General features: G+C 36.9%; 1 protein-coding gene across 27 annotated transcripts in view; it reads right to left on the minus strand.

Annotated features, from left to right (window-relative positions):
• Positions 1-20,254, minus strand: part of LOC137616448 (MAP/microtubule affinity-regulating kinase 3-like) — a 272,442-nt gene that overhangs the window by 142,980 nt on the left and 109,208 nt on the right. For 17 of the 27 annotated variants that reach the window (XR_011039431.1, XR_011039430.1, XR_011039429.1 and 14 more), the window contains exon 1: positions 9,164-9,807. The exons of 8 other annotated variants lie outside the window; for them this stretch is intronic. Coding sequence is in view for 15 of the 19 variants with exons in the window: in XM_068346213.1 (XP_068202314.1) it covers positions 9,164-9,307 (144 nt within the window). In the remaining 4 variants the exon portion in view is untranslated. Of the gene's footprint in view, positions 1-9,163; positions 9,808-11,982; positions 12,002-20,254 lie in introns of those variants that run through there. 2 more of the 27 variants (XM_068346203.1, XM_068346223.1) reach the window with 2 other exon arrangements.

Below are 20,254 nucleotides of genomic sequence, written 5' to 3' on the forward strand. Positions count from 1 at the left end.
TTTCTCTTTGCCTACACATACACCGAATAGTCTGGCCTATATGTATATATATTCACATCTTTCCTTATATACCTGACAACACTGAGATTACTAAACAATTCTTCTTCTCTCCAGGGGCTAACTACTCCACTGTAATTGTTCAGTGGGTACCTTCCTCTTGGTAAGGGTAGAAGAGACCCTCTAGCTATAGTAAGCAGCTCTTTTAGGAGAAAGACACTCAAAAATCAAACAATTGTTCTCTACTCTTGGGTAGTGCCATAGCCTCTGTGCCATGGTCTTCCACTGTCTTAGGTTAGAGTTTTCTTGCTTGAGGGTATACTAGGGCACACTGTCTTATTTCTCCTCTTCTTTCGTTGAAGTTTTTATAGCTTATAGGAAATATTTATTGTAATGTTGCCACTGCTCTTAAAATATTTCCTTTTTCCTTGTTACAATCCTCACTAGCTTATTTCCCCTGTTGGAGACAGTGGACTTATAACATCTTGCTTTTCCAACTAGGGTTGTAGCTTAGCAAGTATCCAGATGAATTATCGTATTAATAGCGCATTCCAAATATATTCAAAACGTGGAGATTTCTATGAACATCAGTACTAGAAGTAAAAATTTAACAAAATGTACTCAGTAATGTACAACAAATTTGATTATAATCCTTGCATTTATTAAGATCTGTCTTCATTGGAACTCCTTTTAAACCTCCAGCCTCTCATTAAATAATGTTAAGCTCAACAGATAAGACCAATCCAAAACTGGTCAAATCCACTTCACTTATCCACTAGATTGCATTAACAACACAATGATTCATCAAACAAGCTATTTCCAGAAGACATTATTGTTAATCGCTTATTCATTATGTGGAAGGTCATAAAAGATGAAGATAGTGAAAAAAGAAACTATTCTTGGTTGTTTAAATGCAGTTTCTCCGCGTGAGCCCCAACTACGACTTGGGGAAGGAAGAAGGAAAAGAAGGTTCTAACTCCAGAAGGACACGAAGGCTCAAGTTCAAAACAAGAGGATTTGTGGGGAGTAAACAAGAAAAGATTTCTCTAAACAAACCTATGCCACTGTGTCGTCACAAATTGTATATCCTCAGCTGATCGATAAAGCTTTTTCAGTATCTCAGTCACACACACACTTATGCTATTTCTTTTATTTAAGATAAATAAACGTCTTGAAACAGAGTTTCACTATGGGAAAATATAAAGCACAATTCTATCATGACAGAAAGCGACCAGAGTTTATTCCGTTACAAAATGTGGGTAATAAACTAGACCCCAATAGTAATTTGATTCTGGGAACCGTAGCAAACTGTACACACGCAACTACAATCCACCAAACCGTCTAAGGCGAAAGACTTTCAATTAGTATGAGAAATACAATGTATCGGCCAGAGACATGGATCCCTGCAAAGCCAATAAAAATTTTACCAATCTTTTCAAGAAAATTACTAATATTTTCCATAAGTTATAGCAATATCCATTTAGGGTGGGAAGCTTATTTCAAGAGAGATTGTGGAGCTAATATAATGGTCCGTTGAGAAATTTACTTTGTCCCTCATTTATCAAGTGTTAATTTCATACTTACTATAATATAGTAAAGCTGATGTCAGCAATGACTGCTGCCACTGTGCGAGTTAGAAGGGGGGGGGGGGCGGGAATAAAAGCAAATCCCACTTCCCTAACAATACCTTCCTTCAACTATACCTCATCCAAAATATTGTCACATGATTAAACAAAGCTTTCATTGCTTCAAATCATCCCGAGACATTCAAATGAAGAATTGAATATCAAACTTCAGTGGAATGATACAGCTAAAAAAAAAATCGGACCACAGCTTAATTACTCAAGATATGAATTATTTATGACAAGAGATACAGGCAGACTGGTGAGTAACGTATGCATAAGTTGGTTTGACTAAACTAACTCTTCCTTTATAAAAATGACTTGTCCTTGTCATTTAAATATCGTTAATTCCCCATAATTTCTGGGGGTTCTAAAAATTAATATTTTGCCTTTAAATGTCTTTACTTTTGCGAAATGCAAGAGGAAAACAAAGCTAAGATAAAATTTGAATAAAAAAGCTGATTAATCAGAGTAAGAACCGTAATCGGGAAGACAGCACATCAACGTTCAAGAAACAAGCTATATTAAATAGTAGTGAGAATAAAGATGGCTGTGACAATCAGAGATTACCTTTCGCGCTTTTCTCCCAATACCGTTATATTCTAGGGTTAGCGTAACACAGTATTAAATATTGGAAGTTAGTACAAGAGCTAACATAGCACATGCTAATTTCTCATACTCTCTAAAACTAACATAAATACCATGTGACACCAATCAGTAGTATTATTCCTCTGCTGACCACATCATCATGGGGGCTCCACACCTCCGTTAAGTTTTACAACAAAACTATTTCCTACTTGAATTCTAAATAATTTGTGACATACTGACCATCGGAATGTCAGGTACCTGTCATTTTTATTTGGTCAATGACGTATGCTGGAAAGACACCAGTGATATCCATATATATATATATATATATACATATATATATATATAGATATATATGAGAGAGAGAGAGAGAGAGAGAGAGAGAGAGAGACAGACTTATCTCCCGTATCAACACCTTTCCAGGGGGTGCGTGATAGGATATTTCTCAAGAATGTAAGAACGACCTGGATGACTAATGCAACTGTTATGTACCTAGTTGCTACATCCAGCACCGTCCAAAAACCAACAATATACTCACATAATAAAAGTACCTCCTCTACTGAAGTAAAGGACCACAATTTAATATCTCCTTTCAATAGGTAGCTAACTCACGTGGATGAATGTTATTCCATATTAGAATATATATATATATATATATATATGTGTGTGTGTGTGTGTGTGTGTGTGTGTTATATCGTGTACATTCTATGAAATGAATACCAATACACTTGCTCATTGATAGCCGGGCCGCAAAGGGGACGCTCAGAAGTGATGAAAGAAGTCATGAGGACAATAGAAAAACCTACTTCCATAAGCAGTGATTCTGATCAACAACACTGACGCAACCAACTACAAGCACAAGCAGTATGACGGTGACATTCGAATCTTTCCATCGCATCTTCGACAACGCCTTCCGCTACTTTAGGTGCTAATGTCGATCCAATGATTATTCCTGAAGCGAAATCAAATACTACAATTTGACTTTCCAATCTTTTAGTAATACTCATCAAACTTATTTTTCTCTATAAACAAAATGAAACACTGCAGCCATCTACTTGGAGTCTTGATGTTGAAGACCTTCATTAGCCAATTACATGTTATTTCCGTGATCTCATTCATACCAGCTGTAACTGGTATGAACCTAGTAGACCAAGGAAAAGACCCATGATATAAAAACAAGGATGGCTAACCACAATTACTCAACCATTTTTTAATCCAACGCTGATGTGAACTTAAGTTTTCAAAACAAAAATTTCTTGTTTGCACAGACCGTTGCTTTTTGTCATATAATTCAGTTAATTCCCACCAAGAAAGGCTTTCCATCCTTTAAATATAACTTTGAATGCCTATACAGAATCACAAGCATGACTCAACACCGGTTATGTCGTTCAAGGACAGAGCTGACATTAGGCGGCCAATTCATGTACACTTTTGGAAGTCCTAGATAGTCCAGGCATCCTGGATTAAAACTACTTTCATGGAAATCTTATCGAAAGACCATGATATAGTCTAGCAATAAAATGTACTCGCGTTTTAAATAAAAAAAATCTCTGATAACAACGAAAGTAATTTACAATTGCTTAATATCAACTTTCAGAATGAAAACAGTCAGCTGTGTCGCAATACGTGGCAATGAAGGTTGCAATGTACCTTGACAGCAATGATAACCGAAAAAAAGGAGAGGAACTTTATACAATCACTGGTTGTCGTCTATCGAATAAAAGCATCCCATTCGCAGATTCCATCAGCGAAGAGTTCCCTCCTAATATTACAATCGTAATGGCGGTACTTGTCGAGTCCTTGAGAATTTGATAAATGGAAGGAGGAACTGACGATTTCACAAGAGGAGAGTGACGGCCCATGGTGTGAAGCAAAAGTGGAAGGGAGGGGGGGGGGGTTTGGAAGAGGTGAGGTAAGGATGAGGGGTCCCATGAGGTGTAGGAGATCGAAGTGAAGCATGATGAGAGAGAGAGAGAGAGAGAGAGAGAGAGAGAGAGAGAGAGAGAGGGGGGGGGGGGGGGTAAGTTGGTGACGTTAATAACCGGATGTGTTGCTGCAGGTGAGACAATGTGGCGGAGGAGGAAGACTCATCATCCTCCCCTTTTTATTCGTCAATAAACCAATTCCTCTCAACACAATTTCTTTATGCTAAGAAATGACACTTCAGCCTTCAATGTTTCCCGATTACATGACGTAAACTTTTAAATTTGGCAAGATACGGCATTTTCTAGAAAACTCGAAGTAATTAGAATTGTTGTATATACAAGCACTGACGCACTGCCATATAGGATTCGTGTGGAAACACGCAAATACATTCCCAATTACACACACACCTTATATATATATATATATATATATATATATATATATATATATATATATATACACGCGCGCGTGTATGCGTGCGTTTGTGTATCAAAGTAAGTGCATTTAAAAAAGCTTTAAACATAAAATGTGTTACAACTTCCGGCAGTCATACATACCGTGCACGGTTTTCTGTGAGAAAAAAATGAATCGCGGAAATGACAACACAGGAAAACGCAATGATAAGCAGAGAGAAAGAAAAAAAAAACTGCACCGTAAAATGAATTCTAGTTTGTCTCATTTGAAAAGAATGTGCATTCGGGTGGCGGAGAAAATGGCGTGCCAGATAGGTGCGTGAATCTGATGTTCAATTATACACGATGGATATTCGGTTGAAATGTGATGTGAAAGATTTATATATGCATGTCTGTTAGTTACTGAGAAATGGAAAGCAAAGATGATGGCTGAAACATACCCATGGAGCAAAAACAAAACCTACGCTAGGATAAAATAATATCTTTGCAATTAGGAGTAATCCTTTCGGAAAGAATTTGAAAAATAAGCAAAATCAGCCACCACAAATAAAGAACTGCTGTCTAACCCAGCAGATCACAGGAGAAGCATTTGATTATTAGTATTATTACTTCTACTAGAAAAGCAGGATGCTATAAGCCCAATGGCTCCAACTGAGAAAAATAGCCCAGTGAGGAAAGTAAACATAGAAATAAACAAACTACAAGAGAAGTAATGAACAATTGAAAAAAATATATATATTTTAAGAACATAACGTGACTGTTATTACATAGCGGCCTTGAGTGATCCAAGACCTCCAGCATAGCCAGGAAATCCTACACTTCCTGACAAAAAGTAGCTATTTACTCCTTTCGCAAGAACATCCAATGTTCATGTTTCTACCACACCTCAAGTGCAATTATCTAAATCATACAGCGGTGTATACTACCCATAATCTTACCGCCATTAGGGGAATGAAAGATGGTAGAAACTGGGTTTTACATCTATCCATATATGAGGGCTAACAGGCTTATTTTTGGAGCATTTTATATAGAATTGAGAGCGACCTAAATTTATTATAAGTTCATTAGCAAGGCATTCATTATTGGGCCATAATGTTGGAACTGATAAAAAGTATTTTACGCAGTGATAAACTACCAAATTTAACATTGAATGAAATGGTATACAGTAACTCTGTCTTTCCAATTATACATCACCTGATTTGTTTGCTTCGATATAACATTAGACGAAGACAAAAAATCAACAAATACACAAAAGGAGAATTCTATGCAAAAACCACGTTGCTTCACGCTCTGATTGAGAACAAGACCATACCGACAAAATGTACATGGAAAAAAAAAATAAAAACCCGGGTTAAGAAACGTTCCGCCAGCAAACCCTTTAAAACTCTCCTATTGTTTACCCTCCAATCCATTAGGGAACGCATATAATACCACACTGTCCTTCACGAGACCTTTAAAAATATCACGTTCTGCTTCCCATGTGACTGCGACATTTGGAGAGAAAGAAAAAAAAAACGAAAAAATAGGTATGACAGAAAAACAGAATTGCTTACCATAAAGCCACGTATTTGCAAACCACAAGTTCCAGACAACTTAACTAATCACAACTGCAATAAATCTCAGTAAATTTCCTAAGGCGCTATATGATTTACACTAAAATAGCCGTTTTGACCTACGAACAAATCTTCCAGCGCCAAATGCGTTGCGTTAAAAACAAATCTTCCAAATGCTGCTGTTTTGCCTTACAAATCTTCCAGTGACAATTGTTTTTACAAACAAGTAATCCCGTACCGATGGTTTTTCCATACAAACAAATCTCCAGTGTCAACTGACACTCGGTCTATATCACTTTTCTAGCACTGTTGCAACGGTAACTGCGCGGACACCAATTTCAATTTGCCTCCTAATCCTTTTCCAACCCATTAAAAACCACATTGAAATGCTTCAGAACCACCATAATAACCAAGGCGGATTTTTAATTGAATAAACACGGAATTACGGCAATTAAAATACAACACCATTTAAAAACGTTCCTGGTCTAGATTATATATATCTATTCACAATATATCACCTATTATAATTATTACGATTATGACTAAAGCAACAACCGAAAAAAAAGTAAATTCCAAAATCTACAATAGAATTACTAAATATATCATATTATATAAGAGATGATTGACAAGCTTTTGAAACAAGACATTTTTTCATCTGCTCAACATAAAACATCAGCACGAAGTTTACCAATTCAATTAGTTGACTGTAAAGACCATTCTACAATTTGATCACGGCCAGAATAACATCTCTAAAATATTGGGTTATACAAAGTCTTGATTTTAAATAAATGGCAGGACTGATACAACTGACTGCAATGCAAGTTCTGCCTGACAAATTGTATGACAAGTTGCATAACCTGGGACGATCAGAAGGATAAGGGTGAACAAAATATGTATTCTTATACAGCATGAAGAAACTTGATAGGACGATGTTGCTACTGATATACTAATATATATATATATATATATATATATATATATATATATATATATATATATATATATATGACAGAATTTAATGATTTCCATTTCCACTTACGAGTGATTCAAGTATATTAGAAAAATATTGACAAATTTTCTTAAGTTTTCGTTCCATTTATTTTAATACATTTTTGACAATACAAGAATTGCAGCAAAAAACAAACAACCAAAAATATCGACGTCAACCAGACCGAAATAAAAACATCAAATTACAGCTGACTTCTTTAGAAAATAGATGTTACTTAACACTTATTTAGCTGCTACCTTTTGAACATGACTTCAGTGAAGTAAATTTAAACGGTTAGAGAGAGAGAGAGAGAGAGAGAGAGAGAGAGAGAGAGAGAGAGAGAGGTACCAATTCACCTTGACGTATCAGTTTCGCGCTTTTGTATCCTCTTACCCAAACAGTCAGATGACCTCCGGTTAGCGATACCCAACGAGGCACAGATGTAGTAGGCGGATGCACATTTGTTTGGATCATCATCTTTATCATCATAGCAATTATTAAAAAACATTTGAACCCATCATTTTAAAAACGAATTAGACCTCTTGCCTTTTTTAATAGAAGAAAGATCGACTAACATGATAACACAATATTAACATTAACATATATAATTGAAGCTATGTTTCCTCAGAGAGAGAGAGAGAGAGAGAGAGAGAGAGAGAGAGAGAGAGAGAGAGAGAGAGAATATTACTGAGATTTTAACCTCGTGCATGAGACCGAGGCAGTAGGCCAGGGTGAGCAAGGTGTCTCTGGAAGGTAAGATGGTTGGGGGGGGGGGGGGAATCAACCACTACAACAAACCACGCCATTGTTCCCCCCTCCACTTTAACAATGATAAAAAAGCTTCCCCTGTTATTCCCTCCGGCCCACTTCAGCGCCCCCCCCCCCCCCTCAAAAAAAAAATTCAATCTATCAAAAAGCTGTGCTTGTGTTCAACAATAAATAATAGTGGAACTTCTTAAACTCCGCGTTTTAAAATATAATATCAATAAAACTGTTGTGTAGATTTAGTCAAAGAAAAAAATATTCACACGTATACCAATAGCAGTTAAAATCCAATAATGCAAAAATAACTTCAATAGTGCATGTGAATGAATAAATGAATTTAATGTGTGTACACACACATACATATATATACATATACAATTATATACATATATATATATATATATATATATATATATATACATATCAAAGGGTGAAATATCAATAGACGGCGTTTTAAAAGCTGGCGAAATCATGATGATCTGGTTTATTGATCCATAAGAAAACTGGTGCGGTATCAAAACCCCCTCAAAGTGGAGAGCAAGACTGGTACCCCCACCGCCAGACATCATGCACAAAAGGAATCGGACCACGGTTGCGAATATAAATCGTGCATGCAAGCAACGCGAGGTGCTCGGGTGAAAGTGCGAGACGTGCATGGTGTGACCCAAGAGAGATGATAATCATAAGTATGAGAAGATAATGCAGATTATAAAAGATTAAAAGATTTTTATTTTCAATGTAGTGTTGAAATAGATAAGAACGATGATGACCACAGTGTTAAGACGTAATGATCACTAGAAGTAACAACTGTGCATAATTCTATCGAGGAGCCGTAATGATAAAATTATTAGACCTGAGAAGAGATAAATCTTGAAGAGCAACCCTACGAGAAGAGGATACTTCCAAGAAATCGCAAAAGCGAGGTATCTATTCTACGAGAAAAAAAGCTATTTAACAACAACAAGGACTACATATAGAAGCTCAAAGAAGGATGTGTGATCCACAAAAAATATATGTGGATACATAAAGACTTGACAACTACATCTCTTGCAAGAGACGGAAAAAGATGTGCGGGAGAAGCATATAATGTTCTATTCTTTACACTACTGTTGTAATCGTAATTTAGCTATTTCCTTTCTTCACAAGTAGTTTAGGTTAGAAGTGATGAGATGGCAGGAAAGAAAGGGTGCTTAGGGTTACCAAGACCTAATCCGACTGCAATAGCTACAGTAGTAGCGGTAATAGAAGTAGCAGCAGCAGTGAAAAAAAATAGCAGTTGGTTTGTAATGGCAACAAACCAACGGGACTTACCCAGGGGGGATTGTACCAAGGTTTGTGGAAGCGAGCAGGGCCGTGTTGAAGGTGCACCTTGTGGGAGTGTGGGCGTGGCTCAGGCATAGTATTGGTGGGCGGTGTGGGCGTGGGGCCTGGAGGACCCCGGGTGGCGGCCAGCATCGGCGCTCACAGCAGCCTTACACCGCCAATGTACACCTGCTGAAGAACACTTAATCACAGCTGGCTCGGATGACCAGCTGCGACCGGAGAGACTGAGAAAGAGAAAGATGTGTTCTTCCTTTGCCTGTCTTCTTTCCGAAGGTTGGAAATTTCGCTAAGGATTTATTGAGGAAATTCGACCCCTTCTCGTGACACAGCAGACCTATGGCTCCATATACAAGCAGTCAAGGCAGATCTTCACAATCTTGCGGGTGTCTCCTCGTGTCCTCCCCTTATAACTAGTGACAATATATTCAGAATATCAAAATTAAAGCGTTTTCTGATATATAATTCAACTAGGCGATTGCATGTAGTTCACTAGTTCTGGGAAGTGGAAGAAAAAACAACTTATCACGAGTAGTGAAACATTCACCACATTCTTAGCATATGTCCTTTTTGATAGATGCTCCAATCACTTAAACACTAAATTATCACAGTTAAACAGGAATATCAAAGTTCGTCTGAAAAATAAAAATGGTCAGTTCTTTAAATGACGAAAAATCTTGCCTTCAATATGGTCCTAATTGTCAAATCAAAACACAGTATAACACGTCAATACAGCTTTTGTCAAGTCTTATAAGATAAATAAAAACAGAAATGTCTTAAGTTATTAATACATTCTATGGTAATTCGCGAATACAACCATCTGTCAAAACACTATTTGAAGTATTTTCACAATGCACAATAAAACTAGCCACGAAAAAATAAAAAATAAAAACACTGGCCCTCTTTAAATAGTCACTTTCAATAAAAAAAAAAATCAAACTTAATTACGCACAGTATTCACATCCAAACACACTTTAAATATAATACACCAAAAGGAGTCTAATAAAATCTATTGAGTATTGCCGACTTGTTCCCTCTTCCAGTAACGGTCAGAAACTTTGTACCGAGCACCGAGACCAAGCAGGAAAAGATCACCAGTTGCAGGAACGTGTGATTCTAAACCGAAGTAACTGACATAATGGTCAAGTCGTTTCTAAAACAGGTGTTCATAGTTGAAAAAAAAAACACACACTTGCCTTTCCATATATCTGAAAGAAAATACCAATACATAAAATCTTTCCTTTACTACAGAAAAGTTTCATTACCTTACCTCACATAAAGCCTTCGATGGCTATTTTTCGTCAGCCATGTAAAGAAAAGGATACAAAACCACTCTGGCTTTTTTTTTCTACGAAAAATAAAAAACATATTACCTTAATCCACATGAAATAGCCTTCAAAGGCTATTTTTGATTAGCCATGTATAGAAATATACATAAAAATTAACGATACTAGGATATCTTATAAATCCTTTAAACTCAAGTTCTACAAACAAAACACCTTCTTGGTTTAGATACGAAAGTGTTCGCAGACCATCGGAAAAAAATCTCTAACTAACAGAAAAATCAACCTTGCAACTGCTCTCGAACAATAAAACATGGGAGAGACGAAGGCGAGAGTCTGGAGGGGAATAACCCTTATGTTATTATCTACAACAACGACGTCGACAGGGAAAAATTGCGATGACTCAAGTGACGGCAAAGGTAGCGGTTCAGGAGGAGGAGGATGAACGAATGGGTGTGGGGAAGGATGGGGGAAGGTAGGATGAGGAATATGAGGGGAGGGGAAAGGGGGAGGGGGGGGAACCACCAAGGGCGTTCACGGGAACAAAGTGGAGTTGAACGTCCTTTCCCGCCCCTAATCATCATCATCATCCTGGTGACGAATATCGCTTATACCAAAGCGTCACTGTAAAAACATCTCATCAAATATACAAAGGACAACTTGATTTCTTAATTTGATCAATTATATTTGGAGGATTCCGCTTCGGCAAGGACAAAGTTAGTTTGTGGTTCTGTGACAACCATGAGGATGGTTGTCCTCTGGTAAGCTTCAATTATGAGGAAATGTCGTCACATAAAAATCCAAGGAGGCCTATACAAAGACATTGGAAAATGGCACAATCATCAAGATTTGAGAGAGAGAGAGAGAGAGAGAGAGAGAGAGAGAGAGAGAGAGAGATTTTCCATTTTGTGATTTTTCCAGAATCTAGAAATAAATGACTTATCTTTTGGGGAAAATGAATACCATAAATTATTTTGTATGATAGTATCCTTTAATTTCCAAACTTTCACAGTATGAAAAAATACGACAAACTTCAGGAACATCCCTTTATTCTCGTGTAAATACAAAGAGCAAAATTTCATCGTACGAACCAAACACACAACGAGTGCAAATTGTGTATAAATTGCAACGGCGTTTCCCGTCTTACTTAAAAAATCTCATCTATACACCAGCTCTGTTATCGAAGTTATAGAACTTTATCAATACTCCTTTATTTACTATCTAAAGAGATCAAAATCAAATTTCAAAATTATGTTCTCAATTCTGACTTGACAATTATGCCCACTTGAATACTTCATTTGGATTGCACCATACACAAGTTTAACCAGAAAAAAAGAAATTGCTTGAAAGGCAACAACCTCACATTCTACTTCATCAACGAACGGGAACAAACCTTGAAAGACTAAAAATTATTCAACTTTTCAAGATTAAATCCGCCCCCCCCCCCAAAAAAAAAATGTGATACATTTGTAGCAGAAATATAAAACAATATAAAACTCATTTTGAAATGAAGAAAAATCACTCTACCATTCCGTTCTCAAGGTGAACTTTCTTTTTCCGAACCTTCTTCCCGCGATCACAGGAGACCAGAGACTACTGAGTAATGTTGGTGTTACGACTCGTCTTATCTCAATCCTTGTCAGATGTTGAACTTATCATCAACCCACTTGTGCTCGTCGCCATGAACTTCCTTATCTTTACAATAGTGTAACGTCGACGCTCTCATAAACAGTGGCACCTACTTATTCCACAATTTACGGCGCCTTTCCTAATACTGCAGCAGGAGAATAGATGCAACCATAAAACTTAATAACTAATATTACAACTGAAAATAGAATATCTGAATTCCTGGATGAATGGATTTGGGTTATATGGTTCCGCTGGCGGATGGGAAACCATTCAGCACCCATGTAAATTAATATATTCAACAATTGTAAAATAACAATTCGACACAGTGAACAATTCAAAACCACAAATATATACTCTTACATACTTCAACATACTATGTATGAAAGTTCTGGAACGAAGCAAGGATATGAGAGAGAGAGAGAGAGAGAGAGAGAGAGAGAGAGAATGTGTAATGTTGGCCCATTTCCTTAATGTCTCTTTCTTGTGTTCCTTTCTCCTTGACCCTCTTTCTATTAGCCCTACTACCACCTGTTTGGATAGCCCCTAAGATGGCTCTCTTCCGGCGTTTGTTACTAAGCTCTCTCTCTCTCTCTCTCTCTCTCTCTCTCTCTCTCTCTCTCTCTCTCCACACGAAAATTAATTAAAGGACCTAATGCAGTGGATCGAAAATAAGATGGACTTGAGTCCTTAGTACTTAGAGTAATTCAATCAAAACAAATGAATAACACCCATCAATGTTTAGACGATCACATAAGGTTTACGTACGTAGTTTATGGAACAATGAAATGATTTTGACATTAACCAATACAACAGCTAAATTTTCAAGTAACTAAGATATAAAAAGAGGATCTAAAAGAAAAAAAAATTGATGAAACCTCCATTTTGTCTTAGTTATGTAACTGACAACGGGAACATTCGACCTTACGTACATATTACTTGCACTGTTGAAAATTAACAAAATGGAGTCACGCAGGTTATGCAATAATGCAGAAAGAGAAAGGTCACAATTAACAGGTCAAAGATTCGTACCTGGCCACGACAGAAGATTGATCTGGAGAGAGAGAGAGAGAGAGAGAGAGAGAGAGAGAGATTCAAGCTCGCTGTAACATACGTAAGAAGGCCTTGGCCTTTCACCAAGGGGAGAGAGGGAGAGAGAGAGAGAGAGAGAGAGAGAGAGAGAGAGAGAGCGCTGATTGACTTCTCTATCCAATTGTTCATACTTTTCGTCGTATAAAGCCATCACCTCATTGAATCAATTTGCCTAATTACTCTGTGAATGTCACCAGTTACAGTTCGACAAATTCTGTCATAAAGGACAGCCGCTCTTCTCTTTTCTTCGTTGCAACAAGAAATTACATTATTAAACAAAAAGGCAATGACCAAATTTACGAAACAAAGAGAAACCATAAAAAAATATGGGAAGATGAAAAAACAACCAACATAAGAAATTTGATCTGGTCAAGATATAGAAATGACGATCGAAACCTATTTTTTCCTTTTTCCTTTCGTGTTCACCAACTTTAATGAAACAGTTTCCAATTCAGTAGCCGATCACTGACATACCAGAGAAATAATACGACTAAGTCTGGGAGCATTTGCCAGGCCATGCAGTTGGAATTATGAAACTTTCAAGCTGCCTTGCTCAGTATGAAATTAACGGAGCCGACAACTATCACAAAGATTAATGAAACAAATCAAATAGTGACATTAAACGTTAATTACCTGCTGCAGTCATTAGACAATTTTATAACTGGAAAATCAATTTAGCCCATCAATGGTGATCTCTTGTAATCACCTACACCTTATAACTAGCCAGTAACATTTCACCAACAAACCTCAATGAGAAAAAGGTAAAATAAAAATCAGCATATATCCTTTGTAAATATAACCCCAGTATGGTTACTACAATAAACCATATATATATATATATATATACAGTATATATATATATATATATATATATATAGTATATATACATACAGACACACATGAATATCTACTCCATATCAGCCTCGTAATATAATTTTGAAACCGATAATCCTTCCTACCAATATCTAAATTAGCTTAAAATCTCATCCACTTCACGTCAAAAGTAATCATGTTTTCTGCAATCACGTGATTAAGGAAAATGGGCAAAGGCCAGGTAATAATCTCATACGTTTCCAACTATTTCCAATTCGGTCCCCAAAACCCCTATTTAGTCGACTGTTTTAACCAATGACTTACATGAAAAGAACAAAACTCGATTGGCTCGATAAGTGAGAGTACCCAAGTTGTCATACCGTGCCCGGGCCCCGGTGCCGCTCCCCTACCACCCTTCCAAGAGTTACATTTAAAACCTGGATGACCGACCTTTGCTCCTATAAGCAACAGCAGCTGCAGTAAGTACCGGAGGGGACGGGGGTCGTGCCCTGCGGCAGCAGGAGCACCCTGCACAAAACGAGACAAAGGCGTCATCACACGGCCGTATTGATTAGGTGCTGCTGCTGCTGCTGCAACATGACCTCCTGCGTCCGGTGCTTGCTGCTGCTGTTGCCCTCCCACAGCCACCAGAAACCCTTGAGTCTGGAGGAGCTGTTGCTCTTTCTGCTGCTGCTCCACCTGCTGCAGGGCACAGTAATATCAGCCATCTCTTATTCACCTCGAGGAGTATAATAACTCCTTACTAAAGGACTCTCAGAACGCAACCCAAACAAGAACCGGGACCGGCCCCCTTTATTGCCTCCCTTTGACCGACATATTAAAACCATCCAAAGAGTTAATCACCTTCAAGATCGCTTCCCTAAACCGCGAAAGGAGGCAATAATGGTTGCGGTTTTGACACTACTACTTTGTAAGCTCTTCAAGACGCATTGGAAGTGGCTGATGCTCCATTTGAAGCATGGAAGAAAGAGAAGTAAGTTTCACACTAATCGGCGCAATGACCTAAAAGCAAACATGACTAACACCGGATGGAAGGGAGCAAGAGGAACGTGTTCCCAGCCGAACAAAACATATTGTTAGTTTTCACGGAACAATGCGCACAAAAATGTTTCACTTTCATGTATTTCATGAAAGTGACGTTGAGTATACACATACACACATATGCATATATATATACACACGGCTAGATGGATATACAATTATTTGAAAGAGTTTGCCACTCTTACACACACATTTTCGTTATTTCATATGGGTTATTCTTAAAAGCAAAAAGTAATCCATCATGTCAATTTGTACTCAACTTGGGAATATCCTACATCCACAGGTTGTAAATAAATACTGTACAGTATATCTGTATATATCGTCAGAATGACAGATGTAGACTAAAACTAAATACCCATATACTCTTAATCTAGCACAACAGTGACAATCCTAGAACTTGAGATCCTACAAACTTGAAATTTGCCAAGTAATTCAAAGAAAGGTTACCTACAAATCCGAAAAAGTAGACAATTTCAGGATAATATAACGTCTGGAGTGACCAGTGATGAGAAAATAATTATTCCACTCATATATTCGTTTGACGTAAACCAGTCTCAAGTCTGAATCGCAGGGCCTCGCTAATGGAGACTTCAAGGGGACCTTCCGTTAAAACAAACTCGGTTATTTTGGTAAAATTCTCCCCAGTAACCTTTGATATTTTCAATGCATTTTGCTTTTTGGGGCAAGGGTCTATTATTCGTCAAAGTTACACTACTTGAGGCTTCTTGGCTCGGGTAATGGGGTTTATAATTCCACGGCGGTCCCGGTTTGTCTTACTCTTGCTTTACTGTTAGCCGTTTACCCCCAATGACTACCAGCATTCAGTCTTACCTCTCAACCGTCTGAAAACAATGTTTACTTTTGAGACCGCAAGAGGGTGCCAGTTTCTTAGACTTCCATGACCAAACTGCTTTCTTTAAAGGTGTACATCTATGAGACAGACTACAGGTAGATGTACAATATGACCATTCATGGAATGTAGATATTCTTGTGTGAGACATTATGAGAGGAATTGATATTTACTTCACCGGTTACATTTCTAAAAAGTATATTTCAACACACAAATCAAAATAACAGCCACTTCGTAACATTAGATAGAGGAAAATGTCAAGTAGAAAATTAAGTAAATGAAACAAACACAACCGATCCCTCATTTCAAAATAAATAGACTGGGATTGAGATTGTAATTGGAAATTGGGTAAAATGTTGAGAAAGAGAGAAAGAGAGAGAGAGAGAGAGAGAGAGAGAGAGAGAGAGAGATATGCCATTCAAATCCTATTCCACTTTTTTTTTTTGTCTCTAGCCCTGTACTTCTCCAAAGAGCCCAGAAGCACCACTGCAGCTTCAAGACCAAATTGCAACCATAAATTTCCTTAAATGGACCATTTCAGGCGAGACCATTTGCTAAATGTGAACGCATTTAGAACGCAATAAATGAGCAAACTCCAACAGCAGTAAATGAACGGTCGAACACAAGTGGCACAAAATAAAATAAACAAAACAATACAACTGACAGCAGTAAATAATGATTACACAAATTTCTTTAGAGAAAGAAAGCAACCAACGACATACAACCGCATATTATATATATATATATATATATATTAGCATGCGTGTTATCAGAGGTGACAGGGTATGTAAGGGGGGGGGAGTAACGGACCGAGAGAGAGAGAGAGAGAGAGAGAGAGAGAGAGAGAGAGAGGGGGGGGGGGCAAACTTTTCAATTTTATCACTTACGACTACCCAGACATAAAGGCTTATGCCACCACCTCGCCTCTTTTTATGTTGTGGCACGGTCCCTGAGAAGGGTCTCTCTGCCCCGTTCAGGTCCAGTCCCTCCAACATCGAACCCTGTCACCTCCCTCCCTTTACTCAACCGCGTTCGATTGCATCCATTCACTTTCTCTCACTTTCATTCTTCGGCCGGAGATGGCGCGTCATCTCGCCTCATCCATCAATGAATACTTTCAACAATATTTCATGATTGATCGAGTGAATTCCCCGATGATATTAGTAGGAAGTGTTGGGTTCCAATTGGCCAGGAAACTACAAGGGAAAGAAACTGTCTTGGCTGGAACTTACATTAAGGGTAACATTGAAGTATTATGCATGGAATGGGGAATCTTTGTTTGTTAAGCTTGGTAAAAGAAACATTCAGCTATCAGAATTTTAGTACAGTTTATTGTAGTTAGATTTTCAATTGTAAAATCTGATAAATGTCCACTTATTTATTTGTTCTGTGAAATATCCATCAGTGGAATATCAACCGACACATTGCTTATCGGCGACACGTTCATTCAGAAAAAATAAATCAATATGTGCAAGGTTAGCCAATAAATATACTATTAATTTCAATTAAAAACTATGAAAATAATAATTCTTTAGCCCAAATATCATCAGTAGAAACGAATTAATCGTGTCGAGTAGGGAGAACAAAGCTGTGACCAATATACCGTTTGATCTGATGACGTCAAAAGTCTAGACCAGCGTCGTTATAAGACGGTGAGATGTGACCTTTGACCTATCGTCGTCTAGAAATATTCTTTAAGGGAAAAAACTGCTTCCAAAGCTTCATTGATGTTTGGATTCTTTTTCGATCAAACAAAGAACGGATTTAGAGTTGGAAGAAAAATATAAAACTGAACCTTTCCTGACATTTACTTTAAAAGTCCAAATACAGAAATAAAAAACGAGTTATCAAATTAAACTTATCACTTACAGATATCCTGAAATAAATTACCTTTAATACATCGCCAAAAATATCATCGATAATTTTCAACAACACAACAGCAACCAATTTCAATAAATGGGTAACATAAGTATTTTTGGAAACCGAATATTTGTCAATCGTATATTTCACATGCAAGTATCTTCCCAGATAATTACAAAATTTAAAGTTGATCACCTTTGCTCAGAGAGAGAGAGAGAGAGAGAGAGAGAGAGAGAGAGAGAGAACGTGGGCGTCGGCCAACGATCCCCAGCCCACGAGATCCATTCATGGAAGTCCTTTGACAAGCATCCAACTTTAAATCCGCATTCACACGAAAAAAATACACTTGAGATTATGGAAACAATCTGTGCCATTCATACACAACTTATTAAATACCAGTGAAACACATTACCCTCGAATCAATCTAAATAAAACAACATACCAGCATCACTTCCATTTCATTTTAGTATAACACTGTATTTAAAAGTTTAAAAATCAGAGCATGAATAATTTTTTAAAAATCCGTGCTTGACTAAATTTCAATTATCAGACATTTAATAAATCTTAAAATCATATTTGAGTTTTTAAAAATCAGTGTCTGACTAAAATTTAAAAAAAACGTTTGATATTTTTTAAAAAATCAGAACTTGACTAAATTTTCAAAATCGGTGTTCAACAAAATTTTCAAAACCAGTGTTTGACTAAATTTTCAAAACCAGTGTTTGACTAAATTTTCAAAACCAGTGTTTGACTAAATTTTCAAAATCAGTGTTTGACTAAATTTTCAAAATCAGTGTTTGACTAAATTTTCAAATCAGTGTTAGACTAAATTTTCAAAATCAGTGTTCGACTAAATTTTCAAAATCAATCCTTGACTAACTTTCAAAATCTGCTCGACTAAATTTTCAAAATCCGTCCTTGGATAACTTTCAAAATCAGCGTTTGACCAAATTTTCAAAATAAATGCTTGACTAAACTTACAAAATCCGTTCTTGGCTAACTTTCAAAATCTGTGCATGACTAAATTTTAAAAATCAGTGCTGACTTCATTTTCAATAGCAATGCTTGACTAAGTTTTCAAAACCAGAGCTTCAACTAAATTTTCAAAAGCAGTGCTTGACTATACAATGAGAAAACTACATAAGATAAACTAACCGACAATTTAATCTAATCTATAAACCCATCAGAACACGTCATTGTTAAAGAAAAAAAAAACAACGACACGGAAATTGCTCCATTCGATGACTTGCCCCGTCGACCATTGAGTCACATTCTGAAATCTGGTGATTCCAGTTTTTCCTAACAACTAAATTCGAGCTATAAAATATCAAAATTAAAGCATTCCTTACTATTATACTTTACATAGGACTGACAGTTAAGTGAGAAGTTTCCGCTACCATTTGAGATCAGCAACTTGACAGTAGTATCTAGGTCTTCCAGTTTCCCTTCAAATAGATTATCATTAATCCAAAACTAATGATGATGTGATTTGATTCATGGATTCTGCATGCCATTTGACTCAACACAAGGACCGGGAGGACATTCCGTTTCAAGGGGTAACAGTGATGCCAAATTAAGGGTCGATACCCAGTTACGAGACATTAAATCAATTATATATAATACGAGAGAGAGAGAGAGAGAGAGAGAGAGAGAGAGAGAGAGAGTCAAGTGACCTACTTCAGCCGAGCAAACAACCTATTTATCTATAAAAAAAAAAACTAATAATAACCTGCCTTTATTAAAAACGTACCCTAATAACTAAAGTGACAATAAGAATTAATTCCCAGAATATACGAAACAACTTCAGGCGAGTCCTGTATCCCCAACCAATCAATGAAAGAGAAACCACACACGAGTCGCCTTTCCGGGGGGAAAGATCAATACTGAAAAGTTAGCACTGACCGTAAAACCTCCTCAGCAATTTTCTTATCTATATTATAATATCGCCACCTTCATCGGAGACTAACGGCGGATGCCGACAATAACCATTTAGGTCAAGTGTGATATGGCAACACCACTTCAAAAACAAACACCCACCATTCTCTCCCTCTCTCGTGTACGGATTCAGATTTTCACTTAGCCCACAATTACACAGCACTAAGAAATTTGCTCAAAATTACTATATCTTATTGTGGAAATTTCATATTTCATTCATTACTTTAACGTCTAACGTCAACACACACACACACATGTATGTATGTATGTATGTATGTATGTATGTATGTATATGTATATGTATATATATATATATATATATACATATATATATATATATATACATATATATATATATATATATATATATATATATATATATACATATATATATATACATATATATATATATATACACATATATATATATATATACACACTTTAACGTCTAACGTCAACACACACACACACACACACATATATATATATATATGTGTGTGTGTGTGTGTGTGTGTGTTACGAGTAGCAACTTCATCTCTAGCTGGTGTAGTAGTAAGCGAG

The sequence above is a fragment of the Palaemon carinicauda genome, chromosome 22, assembly GCF_036898095.1.
Source record: "Palaemon carinicauda isolate YSFRI2023 chromosome 22, ASM3689809v2, whole genome shotgun sequence".
Classification (NCBI taxonomy): domain Eukaryota; kingdom Metazoa; phylum Arthropoda; class Malacostraca; order Decapoda; family Palaemonidae; genus Palaemon; species Palaemon carinicauda.